The sequence below is a fragment of the Hermetia illucens genome, chromosome 4 (assembly GCF_905115235.1).
Source record: "Hermetia illucens chromosome 4, iHerIll2.2.curated.20191125, whole genome shotgun sequence".
Classification (NCBI taxonomy): Eukaryota; Metazoa; Arthropoda; class Insecta; order Diptera; family Stratiomyidae; genus Hermetia; species Hermetia illucens.
The window spans coordinates 27,187,845-27,202,562 of record NC_051852.1 but is presented as its reverse complement, the minus strand read 5'-3'; the positions used below and the strand labels follow the sequence as shown (position 1 = coordinate 27,202,562).

Sequence of the window (14,718 nt, the reverse complement as noted above, 5' to 3'; positions counted from 1 at the left end):
ACTAATATTATTTTTTATTACAGGGTATTACCTACAATCCTTATTTTTTGGCCTGGCTTCGCAACCCCCGAGGTAGGCTTTGCAACTGCCTTGCGGGGCTCAACTTACCGATTGAAAAAAAATGCTGTAGGCCAAATAACTCCCTGTTGTCTACCTACCAACGATTCATTAAGAACTTCCGAGAAAATAAAGAAAATTGTTACACCCTCATTATCTTAGCATTTTTCAACCCATTTATGTTCCATAAAATCACGCCTCTGATAGTGATTTCGATTGCTCTTCGAGAGTAATTATCAAGAGTACAAGAAGGAAGTGAAGCATGTTTTGCTAATGTTATTATGAATACGAGTGATAGAGAATTCCTAGCATGAGCAATTTAATCCACTTAGTAATAAGAAATATGTGACCAGAAGACTTTCAAGTTCTCTCGAGAATTATGCTGTTTACTAGTCTCTGTTGCTCAGACGCTCGCTGTAAAAGTTTATCTTACAATTTTCCTAGAACAATTTCTTTTCTAAAGACTCGAATCCATACCTAATCGATTAGGCATTCGGGTCTTGGTCAAGACTATTCTAATTTCTAGACATTCACTTAATCCCTATTGTTCTGATTCTGAATCATGTTCACAACGAATCTATAGACATACACACTTAGCTTACTCTGATAAGGGTGATTAGAGATCTGGCGAGCAGCACTGATAGTGTGAAAGAGTCGATAAACATTTTATTACTATCAACATTCAGACTCTCTGTAAATATAAAGCCGTGAAGATAGTGCTCGTTTGATTCAATTTAAATTCAGTCTGAGTTGAAAGCTTGTCGTGTTTTGGTGTATCTGGTTTTGCAGATTTAAGATAAAGTACTTCAGTTTTCTTAGTGATCATAATGAGCTACAACCAAAGGATTCTATTAGCAGGATGCCTGTTCGCATTGATTTCAGGACTTTGTGGACTTGATGTTCAAGACTGCGGTAATATATGTTGATTGGCGTATTTATATTTTCGTATCTTTCGTAGTTATCTCTGACCCCTTAGATTGGCCATTGGGGCAGCGGCTTTTTGTTTATAAGAATATATGTGGTGATGATAAGGTGCACACATTGGGAATGTTTCTTTGTTAAACCTTAAAAGTTATGATTGATCGATGAAAATTGGCGTATTACAAATATAATGACTGTGGCAATTTTAAAAATTCTGGCTGTGATGAACAAAGTAATCGACGATGATTCAACATTGCTTGTTAGTACAGTGCCTAGCAATGGGTATGCACTCATATCAAGATTGATGACTGTAGAACTTTAGATTGGATACGTTCTTGGTGTCAGTTTCGCTATCAAATGTTCAAGTTTCAATGTTTACTCTGCTTTCTACTAAAAGTTTCTATTTCAACTCCTTTTTAAACGAACCCCATGACTAAATCAACTAATCGTGTATCTCTTTGAGTAATACCTTAGTCATTCAGAAACTGCGTAAAGTCAAGGGATAATTATACCATGTTGACGCTTTTTCTATCAGTTGGTACTGCATGGGAGGGACTCCATAGAATGAGCATTTTTTTGAGTACTTATTTCAGATGAAAAGATTCTTTCCTCTAAATTGTTCCAAGCTTGCAGAATCTCCTCGCATTAAAAGAATGCTGTACGTTCCATATCTCGTGGTAAATTTTATTTGCTTGAACGTGCATCGAGCCTTGATTTTTAAAATACGCATCTGTAAGGGTCCAACCAACATGGTTGCTATCTTTATCCACTGGAAGGCTTTTTCTTTCTACCGTCGACAACAGAAATAAATTTATTACTTTAAAATTGTAACGCTTTTAACGTATTCCCTTAGTTTGCTTCTCTAAGTCATTTGTAAGTCATGTTTTTCGTTATACTTTTATTTACTTACAATCTAATTTTGCCATTTTCTCGCGTTTGCCGAATGTTAGTTATATGTGTTAAGACCAGCAGGAGGTACTGTTCCAGTTTCGATTCTACCTGGAACCTCCCTATTTGCTGGTTTTGGGGCTATGCTTGATCGACTCTCATTTTCAATTATTTCTATACTGTGGTGCGAATGATATTACCGCACTCATTTAAGCTCCACAAGTATTTATTTTTCTTCGTAACGCTATAGACCGTTTCGAGCTTTAGCTTCCCGAATGCATTTCCTCCAGTTAATGACCGCGTCTGTCAATTCCTTATGCCTGTTTGAAGCGCTGTCGGGGCCGACTAAGTCCTCATATCGTTTTCTCGATTTGCCAACTAGTCTGGAGCCAACGATTTTCGCTTTGGAATATTTTCGAATTGTCCATTCGTTGAACGTAGTCAGTCCATTGGAGATTTCGCAATTTGGTCACCTCCGATCACTGCTATTCAACATACACTATCTCCTTGAACTGCTCCAAGGGACCTTCCTAATAATATGATTTATATGCAAACTGTATTCTCCTTTTAATTTCTGTTTCTCATGTTTCACTCCCTAACTTTTTCCTAGTTCGGGTCAATGGTCTTGGTTTTTCATTGGCCCATGACCGTTGCATTGTCGGGCTTAATCGAGGTTTCCTTGACACTGAGGAGGGAACGGGAGAATATATTGATATCATTGGTTTACACTACTGCTTGGGTTGATTTAAGGAGCAGCGTACCTTTTCTATCAATATTTTTTTTGATTGCCAGCTCAAGGTTCAATTTAAAGAAAATTGAGGCCGCTCAGTCCATCCCTTTGCTTGAGAGTATTAAAAAAGGATCACTCAGCTTATTTAAAAATTTCGAAGTTAAACTCGTCGTTATCACTTTTGTGAGACGAACTAATTTTGCTGGGGTTCTAAATTATACTTCAACTTTGTGCAGTACGTTGTAATCGATGCTGTCGTATGCTTGTATGAAGTCGACGAATATTTGGTGCATGCAGGCATTAAACTCCCAGCACTTCTCGAGCACCTACTTCATGATGAAAAGATTATCTATTGTTGAGCGTCTGCCCTGATGACTTTTTCCGCGTAAGGCTTCAACTTGTTTTTCAGGATGTTGTTAAATACTTTGCAGGTCGAAATAGCAAGAAGATGTACTGTACCTTGTACTTGAGGCACACTATCTTGTCCCTTGTTTTGTAGGTTGGTCAGATGATGTTTTTATGTCGTTGCGCTGGGCTTTCCTCTTCCTTCCATACTTGCTGGATAAGTGTGGCAATTTTCACGAAATCCTTATCATATCCTAGATCCCCGGAGTCTTGTTTACTTTCAAGCAATCTACTGTAGAGGCGGTAGACCGATGTTGAATGCCAGGTTGAGGATATCGACTGAGTACTTTATCTTTTCTTTTCCGGTGATGATGATGCCATTTTTAGGGTTTTATGTAAAACAAAACCTCATTAAAATCGGTTTACTGTCGGTCTGTCTATTCTACTGTCGGCTACTTTTATTGATATGAAATTTGGTAGAAAGGTGGGACAAGGAATGTCAAAACCTTTCATCCCTGAAGCGTTTAGCTTCCAATTTTTCGACTTGTTATGACTAGAAATACTTATTTTTGGTCGGAACTCAACCTTTATCCTTTTCCACTGGTTTGTAAGTTTGTTTTAAAAGCTGCAAAATTGTCATAAATTCTCCGTACCGTCCGTTCCTTCAGTAACCTGTTAGTTATTCGCTGAAGGTCGTCTCCCGCTTTCGTTCACTTGGTTGATTGATCTTTCTTGCAATGTGGCCGTCAATATCGTGTACAGTATAATTTTCTTATTTTGTAAAGATAGAGAGGAGGTAATCAGGACTTCAAACAAGTAAGATCGCAGCTGCATTTTCATTTAAGTCTGTGTTAAATTCGGAAGTAGCTAGCTATTTAAAGAGAATGAGCGCCAAGTATGAAAAAACGCTTCGAAACAGTATTTCTCGTCCATCATGAATAGGGCCCAAAAATGAGTCTAGCCCAGGTAGCTAGACACCTAAAAGTTTCGAGGACATTCGTAGCGAAATAGGTCAGAAGGTTTGAAACTGATGGCAATATCGATGATCTATCTAAAAAGGGACAAAGTCCGAGTATCATTGAAGCCCAAAGCAAGACCATCATCGCTTTGCTCACGAAGTTTCCAACATTATCTCTGCGTACAACAAGAAAAAATTACGGAAAAAGAACACTAAGATGTCATTACACACCACCAGATAAAAACTTCGAGAATTCTCACAAGAGTACGACGAGAAATCCTGCACTGTCAGGGAAGCACATCGAAAAACGTGTAAGTTGGTCCAAGGAGAATATCGACCGTGATTGGAGCAAGATGAATCGACTTTTCTAATTGGTAATTGCTGGAAGTGAGCTTCATCAAAAAAAGGAGAGACGATTTTGCAACAGACGTTTAAATATCCAGCAAAGGTGTATGTTTACGAATGCTTGTCTCAGCAAGGATTCGGTACACTTAATACTTTCACCAGAAATCTGGACGTAGAATTTATGATGAAATTATGGCAGAAAGTATTATTAAAGTCTCTCAGATCGTTGTATGGAATGGATTTGAGGGAATGAGTGTTGCAAAAGGATAACGATCCCAAACATTACAGTCAGTTGTGTATCACCTGGCCTGTTTAAAACCCAGAAGCCAATCCGATTGAAAATATTTGGACGTTGATGAAGCTTAAGTTAAGAGGGATGAAGATAAAAAGTACTCAAGATCTAGAAGTAACGTTGAAACGAATGTGGAGACAGTTTAGTGATGACTATGCAGACAATTTAGGGCAAAGTATGGAGAAAAGGCGTGAAGCCATTATTCGTAGCTAGAGAGATTGGACACCCTATTGATATAATGGCGGAAAAGCCTTTCTATAGTACTTTAATAAAGTGTAAAATTGAAAACAGAATTCCTCTTTTTAACCGTAATTTTGCTGAACACTTTCTTACTGAACAGACTAGCTCTATTAAGTCCTCTCTAACCATCATTTTTCTTTTTCATGATACCTTAACACTGCCGGTGGTTTTAACAGTGCTTCTTACTTTTGTCTACATGTCATTGACTCCTTGATTCCTTAACACTGCCGGTGGTTTTAACAGTGCTTCTTACTTTTGTCTACATGTCATTGACGGGTATATATTCCAGGTCATTCAGTATGGGTAATCTTTTCTTTTTAAAGTGGAAACATAATGTCTACGTCACTAGTTGACTCTGAATTCTATCGATGTTGAGTCTCTTAATGAGGCTGATTTTGTTTTCGTACAGTGGAGATATTTGACGTCGATAGGTTTCATTTGATAACGATCAGAGTGACAATTTCCTTCTCCGTATATACGAACAAATTTCTTTAAAACCCTCAATGATTTCAAAATTAGCCATACATATTGCCGTTCATACGGGTAGTGACGCTTATAGGCACACATAGAATCCTCTGTCTTAAAGCAGAGTAAAGCCATCTGCTCAACAAGTGGCTGCCGGAACCAATTTGCGCTCTTACAGGGCTTTGTCCTCGGCCATCATTGATCAAGGCGCGCCTGGTCTGATTTCATGTAAGCCAGGGTAGTCACATATGCAGTCTTTACTTGTTTTGCCGTGCCGAAAAAAATACAGGAAGGAAGGCCACTGCAGATTTCGGCAATCCCTTTTAATTATCCTAGGTGCATTGTGTGATCTTAGACCATCCACGACTTGAGTTTTGTCAACCATGACGGTAAAATTACGTACATACATGCATATTATGTAAGAAATTAACGAATGGTGGAGGTTCTCTCGTATCTACTGCGTGGTGTTATGCGACCTGGACCTAAAAAAACCAAGCCAAATAGCCTATCTACACGGTTGTATTCACGAGGGTTTTTTTGAGGTTTGACATACATGTGGATCCGACATTATTATTAGCTAGTTCGAAAATGTGGAAGAGGTCCTTGGCATTTTTGTTCCTTCAATGCCATGATAAAAAAATGCATGTGTCCACTTGACTATGGACTTTATAACCGAATAGGTCTTGAAACACAAGACTACCGAAAGCAGTGATATGTCGTAGGTAAGAACGCAAAAGAAAAAGAAAATTAAAACGGCTAAATCATGCGCAAGGAGTCGAGTTACTTGAAAACCGTGCCAAGGCGATCAAAAACTGAGAAGAATGTAGCAATTAGTAGTCTAAAAGTGCCAGATCTGCTGTATTGCTGAACCGCCTATCTCACTGTCGGTTGATGACCTAGCAATATGTATTTCAATGATCTTGCTTCTCCACGGTCTTCTTCCGCAGTATGGGGGAGAGGAGTAATTATAATACAATACCAGCCTGAAATATTACAAGAATTTTAACAATCCAGAAAGTCTATAGGGGCAATATCTATGGTAAAAAAAGAAGATTTAGCAAAATCTGTCTGAGCTGATTCCTGCTAGATGCAGAATACACGAAGAGGTTTCGACCGTGAAATAAAATCCATGTACGGTACAGAGCCATTAGACCTTTATAATATCGCATAGGCGCAGAGGTTATTCAAGTAAGCAATAAATATCTATCGCGGAAGTTGATACAAATGATTTCAACTGACGGTGCAGAAGACTCATTTTGAAAGCATTTTGAACAACACCAGGTTTGACACGATGTCTAAATTCCATTAAAACCTAGGAAAGTATGGGAACAAACCATTTCATCCACGGGAGATGTTAGTTTTCACCTCCCCCGCTCCTCCATTTATTGCACAAAAATACCACGGAAAGATTATCTTCAACGACGAATCTGCAATACATCACATGCCGGGGGACAGTACAATGGATCTTTAATGTATGTCCTGAATAGTTGAAACTATGGTTCCTCGATTTTCTCAACCTAACTCAATGATGACTACCTAGTTACAAACTACAGCAATGGTCTTAGATCATTAGTAAAATTTGATGTAATGGGGTAAGATGGATTCGAACGAAACTCGAACCTTTAAATTAATTGGGAACATGTGCCAAAGGATGCTTCGACATAGTACTGGTATACGATTTTCGATTGTAGATCATTGTTGCAAGCTGGAAGTTCATTTTGGTAAGTAGTTCTGATTACACTTTCTAGGAGACTTTCTCGTGATATCGCCATTCCCTCTTTTTGAATCAGTGAAATCTATAGAGTGAGGCATAATCTTTGTAACTAGAGCAGCTCATCGGAAGTTAATATTTTTTGTGTAAATCCATTTTTCACTCATCCTTATTTCTGCTAAAAGGCCAGGGATGGAGAGTTTCCATCAAGGAAAGAGCTTCCATCTAATAAAAGAGAAAGAGCTTCAGTTACAATGTCTTATTTAGTGGGCAATTATTTTATATTCTCATGATCGACATATCTAATCTATCTGATTTCAAGGGTTTTCATGACTCTAAAATGCTTTATATGAAAATAAGGATTGTGTAGCACCTCTCATTGTTATAGACGAGGTGAAAACACAAAGGAGATAATATTGAATGGAACTGATGGATATTACTATGGGCTGTTCTAGATGAACCTTGCATCGTTAGTTTACATTAGAATGAAAGAATCTTTTGAAATAATTTGAAAAGAATTTATGCATTAGTTCGTATGAATTTGATTCTGAAAAGTGAACAATGAAGGTTTAGGTCCGCGTTTTAGTGTTGGGAGCATTTCTCTACAAGGGTAGAAAATAGGAACATTGTTCTAGATTTCAGAATTGCTATAAAACGTAGGACAATGTGTTACGGAAAAATGCGTGTGGGTTCCACGTGACCTATGGTTTCCTTTTAATAGGTGTCGCCGCCACATATATTTTTAGAAACCCATAGTGTTACGGTTTTCATAATTTTTAATAGATTTCATGTCAATATAATTTTATTGGAGGATTTTATAGGAGAGGGAAACCGCGTTTTGTCTAGCGATTATAAAAATATAATTATCTTCCTCTGCATACAAATCAAGCCTTTTCGTGTGAAACCGCATTTGATTAAATTATAAGAAAGTCGGTTTTCCAATAAACCCTTTAAGAAAAAGAAATAACAAAGGCTTTACAATCTTTTTTTGTTTTGTAAATAAATTAAAAATACATTGTTGTTTTCAAGGCTTTAAAAAGTATTTACAAATGAAACTTTTCTCACAATCGCGTTTTGAGAGAAACGGCTTTGATATCGGGATTTTCAGGAAAGTTTGGTGATTATAGGTTGAATGGCGTAGTTAAGGATGCTAGTGGTGTATTGTGTATCTCCTATCATCACTAGCTTAAGAGATACTAAAAAAAAGTGGAGACGGCATCACGTTCGGGGAGTACCATTTGTGGATAAAACGGTTGGTTATAGTAATATACATGCACAAACCCCATTTTCTGGAAAGCAAGCATGAATATAGTGAAGCTGTTCCGTGAGTTCCGTGAAACTATTTCTTGTGAATACAATTTCTGTAGATTTACGATACCTAATCATATTTTTGTTTCAAAAACATTTATTTGTTGATCTTTTCCGACGCAAAAGAGTTTGGATAGCTCTCAACTGATACTTCTAATAAATACAGTAGACTCTTAAAATAACGAATCCCAAAATACCGAACGTCAGTTTTTCAATATTAGGTACTCTAACTAGTGAACAACAGGCCGCTTAAAATAGCGAACACAATTTTCACAACTTTCAATATAGTTTAAATTGTTCGAAACATGTTTTTCGTCCTTTATTAGCTTTGTGCTGGCATATTTAATTTTATTACTTTCACAACAACAACAACAAAGTTGCAATATTAAACGAGACGAGCTTCAATATTAAAATTCATCATCATCAACGGTGCAACAACCATCTAGGTCTGTCTTAATAAGAAACTCCAGACATCCCGGTTTTACGCTGAGGTGCAACAAATCAATATCCTTAAAAGCTGCCTGGCGTCCTGGCCTGCGCCATCGTTCTATCTCAAACAGGGTCTGCCTCGTCTTCTTTTTCTACCATAGATATTGCCCTCATAGACTTTCCGGGCTGCATCATCCTCATCCATACGGATTAAGTGACCCGCCCACCGCAACTTATTGAGCCAGATTTTATCCACAACCAGGCAATCATGATATCGCTCATAGATTTCGTTGTTATGTAGGCTACGGAAAATATGAGGACTGGCAAGATCATTGTCTTGTACAGTAAGAGTTTTGACCCTATGGTGAGACGTTTCAAGCGGAACAGTTTTTGTAAGCTGAAATAGGCTCTGTTGGCAGCCATCAACCATGCACAGATTTACCTTTTGATGTTGTTGGTTGGTTGGTTTTTGGTGCTGAAGTTGCCGCCATATATTTTGTCTTGTCTTCATTGATGTGCAGCCCAAGATCTTACGTCGCCTGATCGATCTGGACGAAGGCAGTTTGTACGTCTTGGGTCGTTCCTCCCATGATGTCGACTTAAAGAGCATCGAGCTCCTCGCATTTACCTCAGCATCACGGATCACTTTTTCCAGGGCCAGGTTAAAGAGGACGCACGATAGAGCAACCATTTGTCTTAGACCGTTATTGATGTCGAATGGTCTCGAGAGCGATCCTGGTGCTTTTATCTGGCCTCGCACATTGGTGAGGGTCAGCCTAGTCAATCTTATCAATTTCATCGGTATAACGAATTCTCTCATGGCCGTGTTTTACCCTGGCTATGCTATCACAGGCGGCCTTGAAGTCGATGAAAAGATGGTGCAACTGATGTCCATATTGCAACAGTTTTTCCTATGGTTTCCGCACAGGGAAAATCTGATCTGTTGCTGATTTGCCTGGAGTGAAGCCTCTTTGGTATGGGTCAATGATGTTCTGGGCGGCAAGATAGAGGAGAATATCTTATAGATGGTACTCAATGTTGGAATTAGAGTACAAAAACCGAAAAGCAACTGTATTACTGAGTGCGAGTTATATTCATAATATAGAATACATATAATCCATTTTAAATAGTTTAGGTCCATCAGCTTTGCATTGTCAAGGAATTAGCAATTAAACATTTCGAAATTAGTTTTCGAAAAATTTTTTGCTTTCCAGGTTTATAACCATTGCGAGAGTATTGGAATTTTAAGAATTTGCGGATGTCTGAATATTTAAGGGGCACACTACTCTATTAGAGTAAATATCTTAGTGAAATATGCTTCAATTGCGTGTTTAAGTCGTTCGGAGTCTGTCTTTGATTCACACGTTTTCAAGGGTGTTCCATACTGAATGGAAAAAGTAAAAGAACATTTTTAACCCTTGAAGTGAAACGACAAATATCAATTGATTTAAACAGAGGATTAACCCTGCCTCCGGCTTGTGAAAATATCATTGATCGAAACTGTCGGTATGCACGATTGAAAATCGAAGAAAGAACATTTTAAGGACTATTAGTAGTGCAGTGGGCATCTTTTAACGAAACAAGGAAGCCCGAACCACCAGGAATGGAAAAGGCTTTAATAAAATGGTTTAGGAAACAACCATCAAGAAATTTATCAATAAGTTGAGATAAGATAAAAGTCGAAATAAAACAGATAAATTCTCATGTCAAAAAAATCTCTGCTGGTTTGAGCGCCAGTAGCCTAATAAGTTTAAAAGGAGATACAAAGTACGTCGCTTGAAAATACAAACAAAGAATCAGCAAATTTATTTATAACATTATTTTCAAAAAGTGATGATTGGTGGTTTCTATTGGACCATCCAAATCTATAATAAGGATGAAACTGCTTGAATTGGAATTGTTCCCGAGATTTATCCACGAGTGAAAACACAACAAGCAAAAGATTATATTTCACGAACGTAACGCGATATCACAAGATCATACCACTTGTCCTTGATGAAGCTGCATAATTTGGCGCTAATTTATAGCAGCCGAATAATGCACGAATGACGACAATTATTTTTATAATTTAGTCCTTCGGGATTTTTTTTGTAGCCGGTTTTATTCTCGGTGGAAACGTGGTTTACCAGTCAGAACCCTTCTTCATTTGGACACCGATTCTCCAAATAAGATTTTGAGATCCAATTATATGAAAGATTTCAACCAGGACAATATTTCTTCTGAATATTTATCGAAAAAAGTTTTTAATTTATTGCTGATGTCTATTAAATCAATTTGTTTTCATTATTTTACCCCCTAATTTTACGAAAAAAGTAGGATAGGATTAAAAACTTTAAAGACAAAAACTCACTGAGGAAAAGGACAACTAGTCCCCGAAATACCGGTATATGAGGAATAAAAGCTCCATCATTCGGCATTTAGATAATAAAACTTGTCTCTTTTTCCATTTAAAATTTCAATTAGAAACATTATTAATTACAAAATATAAAGAACGAAATCAAAAAATATTTGCATTTAATTATATCAAAATACTCCCACTTAGAGGCACTATAGACGGGGGTGAACAGCGCGGCTTTCCAACCGCTTCCCCTTCGCTCTTCGCATCCTTTCCACCCTCAGATCTTGAAACTTCTCCTCTCCTCCTCCCAAACAAAATTTGATTCAAACTTGCTACTTATATTAAATGCTAAAAAAATCCATCAAAGAATAGGCCAATATTATCATGAAGCAATAAATTTGAGCTAGGGGTTGCGCCAGCTTTCCAGGCTTTGGTCATATTTCATCATTACGGTGTAGAGTTGCTTGAATTTGAAATCTTGATTTTACTAGCTTTTAATCAAATTCGAAATTGAAAGTAAAGATCAACCAAGTCATGTTCTGCCAATAATATTTGTCTTCTTGTGATGATTGATGTAATTTCTTTTATCTTGACTGAATAACATGATGTTGAAAAAGGGAGCTTGGATCCATGCTGAGGATTAAACCAAGCCAAAGATCTTAGTTTGGCGTATTGTTGTTCATCCCCTATCTGCATTGATGACAGAATACTGTGCCAATTACACAACTTTTTATTGTTTTAGGATCGAGGGACTCCGAAATCCTCCACCCACTTGATGGGTGTCCATGGGTCCTCTTTTTAAGCTAGCATTCAATTTATAAAAAACAGGCGACTTACAGTTTCATTCAGATTCCAAAAAGAGGAGTCCCTGGACAAACAAAATTATAGAAAGTTTCTTTCCAGTTTGTCCGGTCCAATTGGTCTGATCGGCCATCAAGTGAATAGTGGACGCAGGACTTCCACAATCCTAAAACAAGAATTAGAATTAGGTCTGCTTCGACCGGCTTAGGCCTGAACTACCAGGGGGGTTTTCGTCTCACCCTCCGTGTCCTTGTAAACTTATGTAAAGAAGCGAATAAAGTCTATGGATCACTTCCCAGGCCACCATTTTTGGCATTAGACATGCATTGAAGACAAATTCAAAACGCCACCAGAAGACAGTTTTTCATCCGGTTGGATACATTTGTATTTACATACTCGAAGTTCATTAAAGCAACAATTATAGTGTAGAAGCACATCCCCGCGATTCAGGAAGCCTTAGTTGCCCTGGTATCTCTCCTATCCATCTCCATATTTGTCGTCTTAAGAATGCCTTGAAAGCAAATTGCCACTCTGTTTCATGTGTCCACAACACTTGGCAACCTTCTATAAAAAGGTCGTGGCGATGGCGCTCGACCTTTCTGCAGAAGAAAAGTTTATAGCAGGCATAATCCATCACATTCCTGCGTCCTTGTTGAGTTGGGTTGCAGTCAACTTGACCGTGCTTTCGATTGAACCACGACCGTAAGTTTTTAATGAAACACGAGGTACATCTACCCCTCGATTCTCTTTCACACATTGCTACCATGCGCAGAGATTACAGGCTCTCTCTTCACAAGCGACGGCTTCCTTATTTCCCTCGTCTTTTCTGAGGTATATAAACCACCACTCAGCAGCATGGTGATCGATCGGAACCACTGCTATCACCATTACTGCTAGCTCAGAGACGATATAATAGGCGAACCAATTCGCCTCGTTACTGAGGGAATCAGTTCATACTTCGGAACCGTAAAGAAGGACGGGGTAAACTTCACTAATGAATTTGACAATGGTGCCCTTATCAATTTTTTATCCGGGAGGTATATGGCCCTTACAAATTTGCGATTTTGCAATGCTGCGAATGATGTTGTTTCACATCGTTATAAAGACTAGAAAACGTACAATCATGAAATTCATCAAAAGATGTATAAAGATTAAGTTCAGAAGAGTAATGAGGCAGCGTGTGATCAGTTGCCTCTTCTCTAGACGAGCCACAAGTCTCCTGTTTTTAAACAACTTGTTCATCGGTGCTGTAGTTGCTTTTGGTAGCAACACTGGGTTGGATATTGCCTAATATAAACTTTTCATCTTATTGAATTTCATAAGGCTTCAAGATTGGACTGAGTATTCACCATGATTAGTGGAATCACTCACATCCGAATTGGACCCATCGTCAACAAAATTTTGCTTCATTTCATTGACCAAATCGTTACAATGTTATTCGCTAAAACAGAACAGAGTAAAAAGCGTTTCATACTCATGTTAGTTTGGTGCGATTCCTTGAATAATCTATGACCTTCGGAGTTTTAGCAATTATCAAAGTTTCTTACATATGAGGAGCAAAATTATATTTACTTCCATATTCCTTTTTAGTTTAAACTCAACTCTATACTGAATCAGAATTTAAATTAAAAACTCGCATAATCCTTTTCAGGTTCCAAAGCTGGAAAGTTCTCAAAGATCAACATTGTCGGCTGTGATACATCACAAAGTGCGTGCATTCTACATCGAGGAACCAACGCGACTATTTCCATTGAATTTGTGTCTTGTAAGTAATTTTTTAAGAAACATCCACTCATGATTGCTTATTTTTTATATGCTATTTTCCTGAAGCTGGATCCGCCACAGCCGTCAACACAGTGATTCATGGAATAATCAATGGTATTCCAGTACCATTTCCCTTAAAAAACCCAGATGCATGCTCAAATACTGGCATAAACTGTCCGTTGAAGCCAGACACTACATACGAATATCAAGCTATTTTGCCAGTACAGAAAGTGTATCCAAAGGTTATCATATAAACATACAAGTTAAAGTAAAACTGTTGAACTAATCGACCTTCTAAATTAATTACAGATTTCGCTCAAAGTTAAATGGGAATTGCAAAATCAGGATGGTGTAGATATCATTTGTTTGCTGATTCCGGCCAAGATTGCCTAAAATAATTGGAATTTGTTGGTGTAATGACTTAATGTATGATATTTTTATATGTGGTTGTAGGAAGAAAATGAAATAAAAGACAAGATAAAATATTTCTAAATATGAAATGATGTAATCAAAAATTCATATGTGGATAATTCACTAAAACCAAAAATTGATGGTACTTCATAACTGGTATGAAAAAACCAAAAGAAATGCACATAGATATGCAAAGGCTTATAAAACTGATTCTCGATCAACTATGGTGTGAATAACAAGGAATCCCAGGGGAACGGATTGGGAATCCTATGCAACGCACTTGAGCAACAACATGGCCCATCTTCACGGTGATATCAGGAGCGAACTGGAACTAGAAACAGTGGGGGAAAACTTCAACACAATCGTCATTGACGCTTATGAGGCCAACTGTCCGGCTAAGACAGTTAAGTAATCAAGAGATGTACCATGTTGGAACAGCAACCTGGCCAGAATAAGAACAGAGGTGCGAAAACTCTTCAACCGGGCAAAACAAACCGGGGACTGGCAGAGGTACAAAAATGTACTGACTGCGTACAGCAACGCGATCAGGGAAGCAAAACGGAACAGCTTCAGGGAAGTCTGTGAAGGAATCGAACAGATCATAGAAGCAAACAGGTTTTACAAGGCTTTAGCCAAGACGGGGCAATATCCTGTCTGTTTGAAGAAGGAAGATGTGACATTTCCTGAGAATGAGGACGACAGGGTACATCTGCTT

At 38.0% G+C, this 14,718-nt stretch overlaps 1 protein-coding gene across 1 annotated transcript; it reads left to right on the top strand.

The window, feature by feature from the left end:
* Nucleotides 1-771: 771 nt before the first annotated feature.
* Nucleotides 772-14,066, top strand: LOC119654459 (NPC intracellular cholesterol transporter 2 homolog a). The gene is made up of 4 exons (XM_038059871.1): nucleotides 772-969; nucleotides 13,480-13,593; nucleotides 13,659-13,834; nucleotides 13,902-14,066. Exons 1-4 carry the CDS (start codon nucleotides 885-887, stop codon nucleotides 13,983-13,985), a joined length of 459 nt encoding a protein of 152 aa, XP_037915799.1. The 5' UTR covers nucleotides 772-884; the 3' UTR covers nucleotides 13,986-14,066.
* The last annotated feature ends 652 nt before the right edge of the window (nucleotides 14,067-14,718 follow it).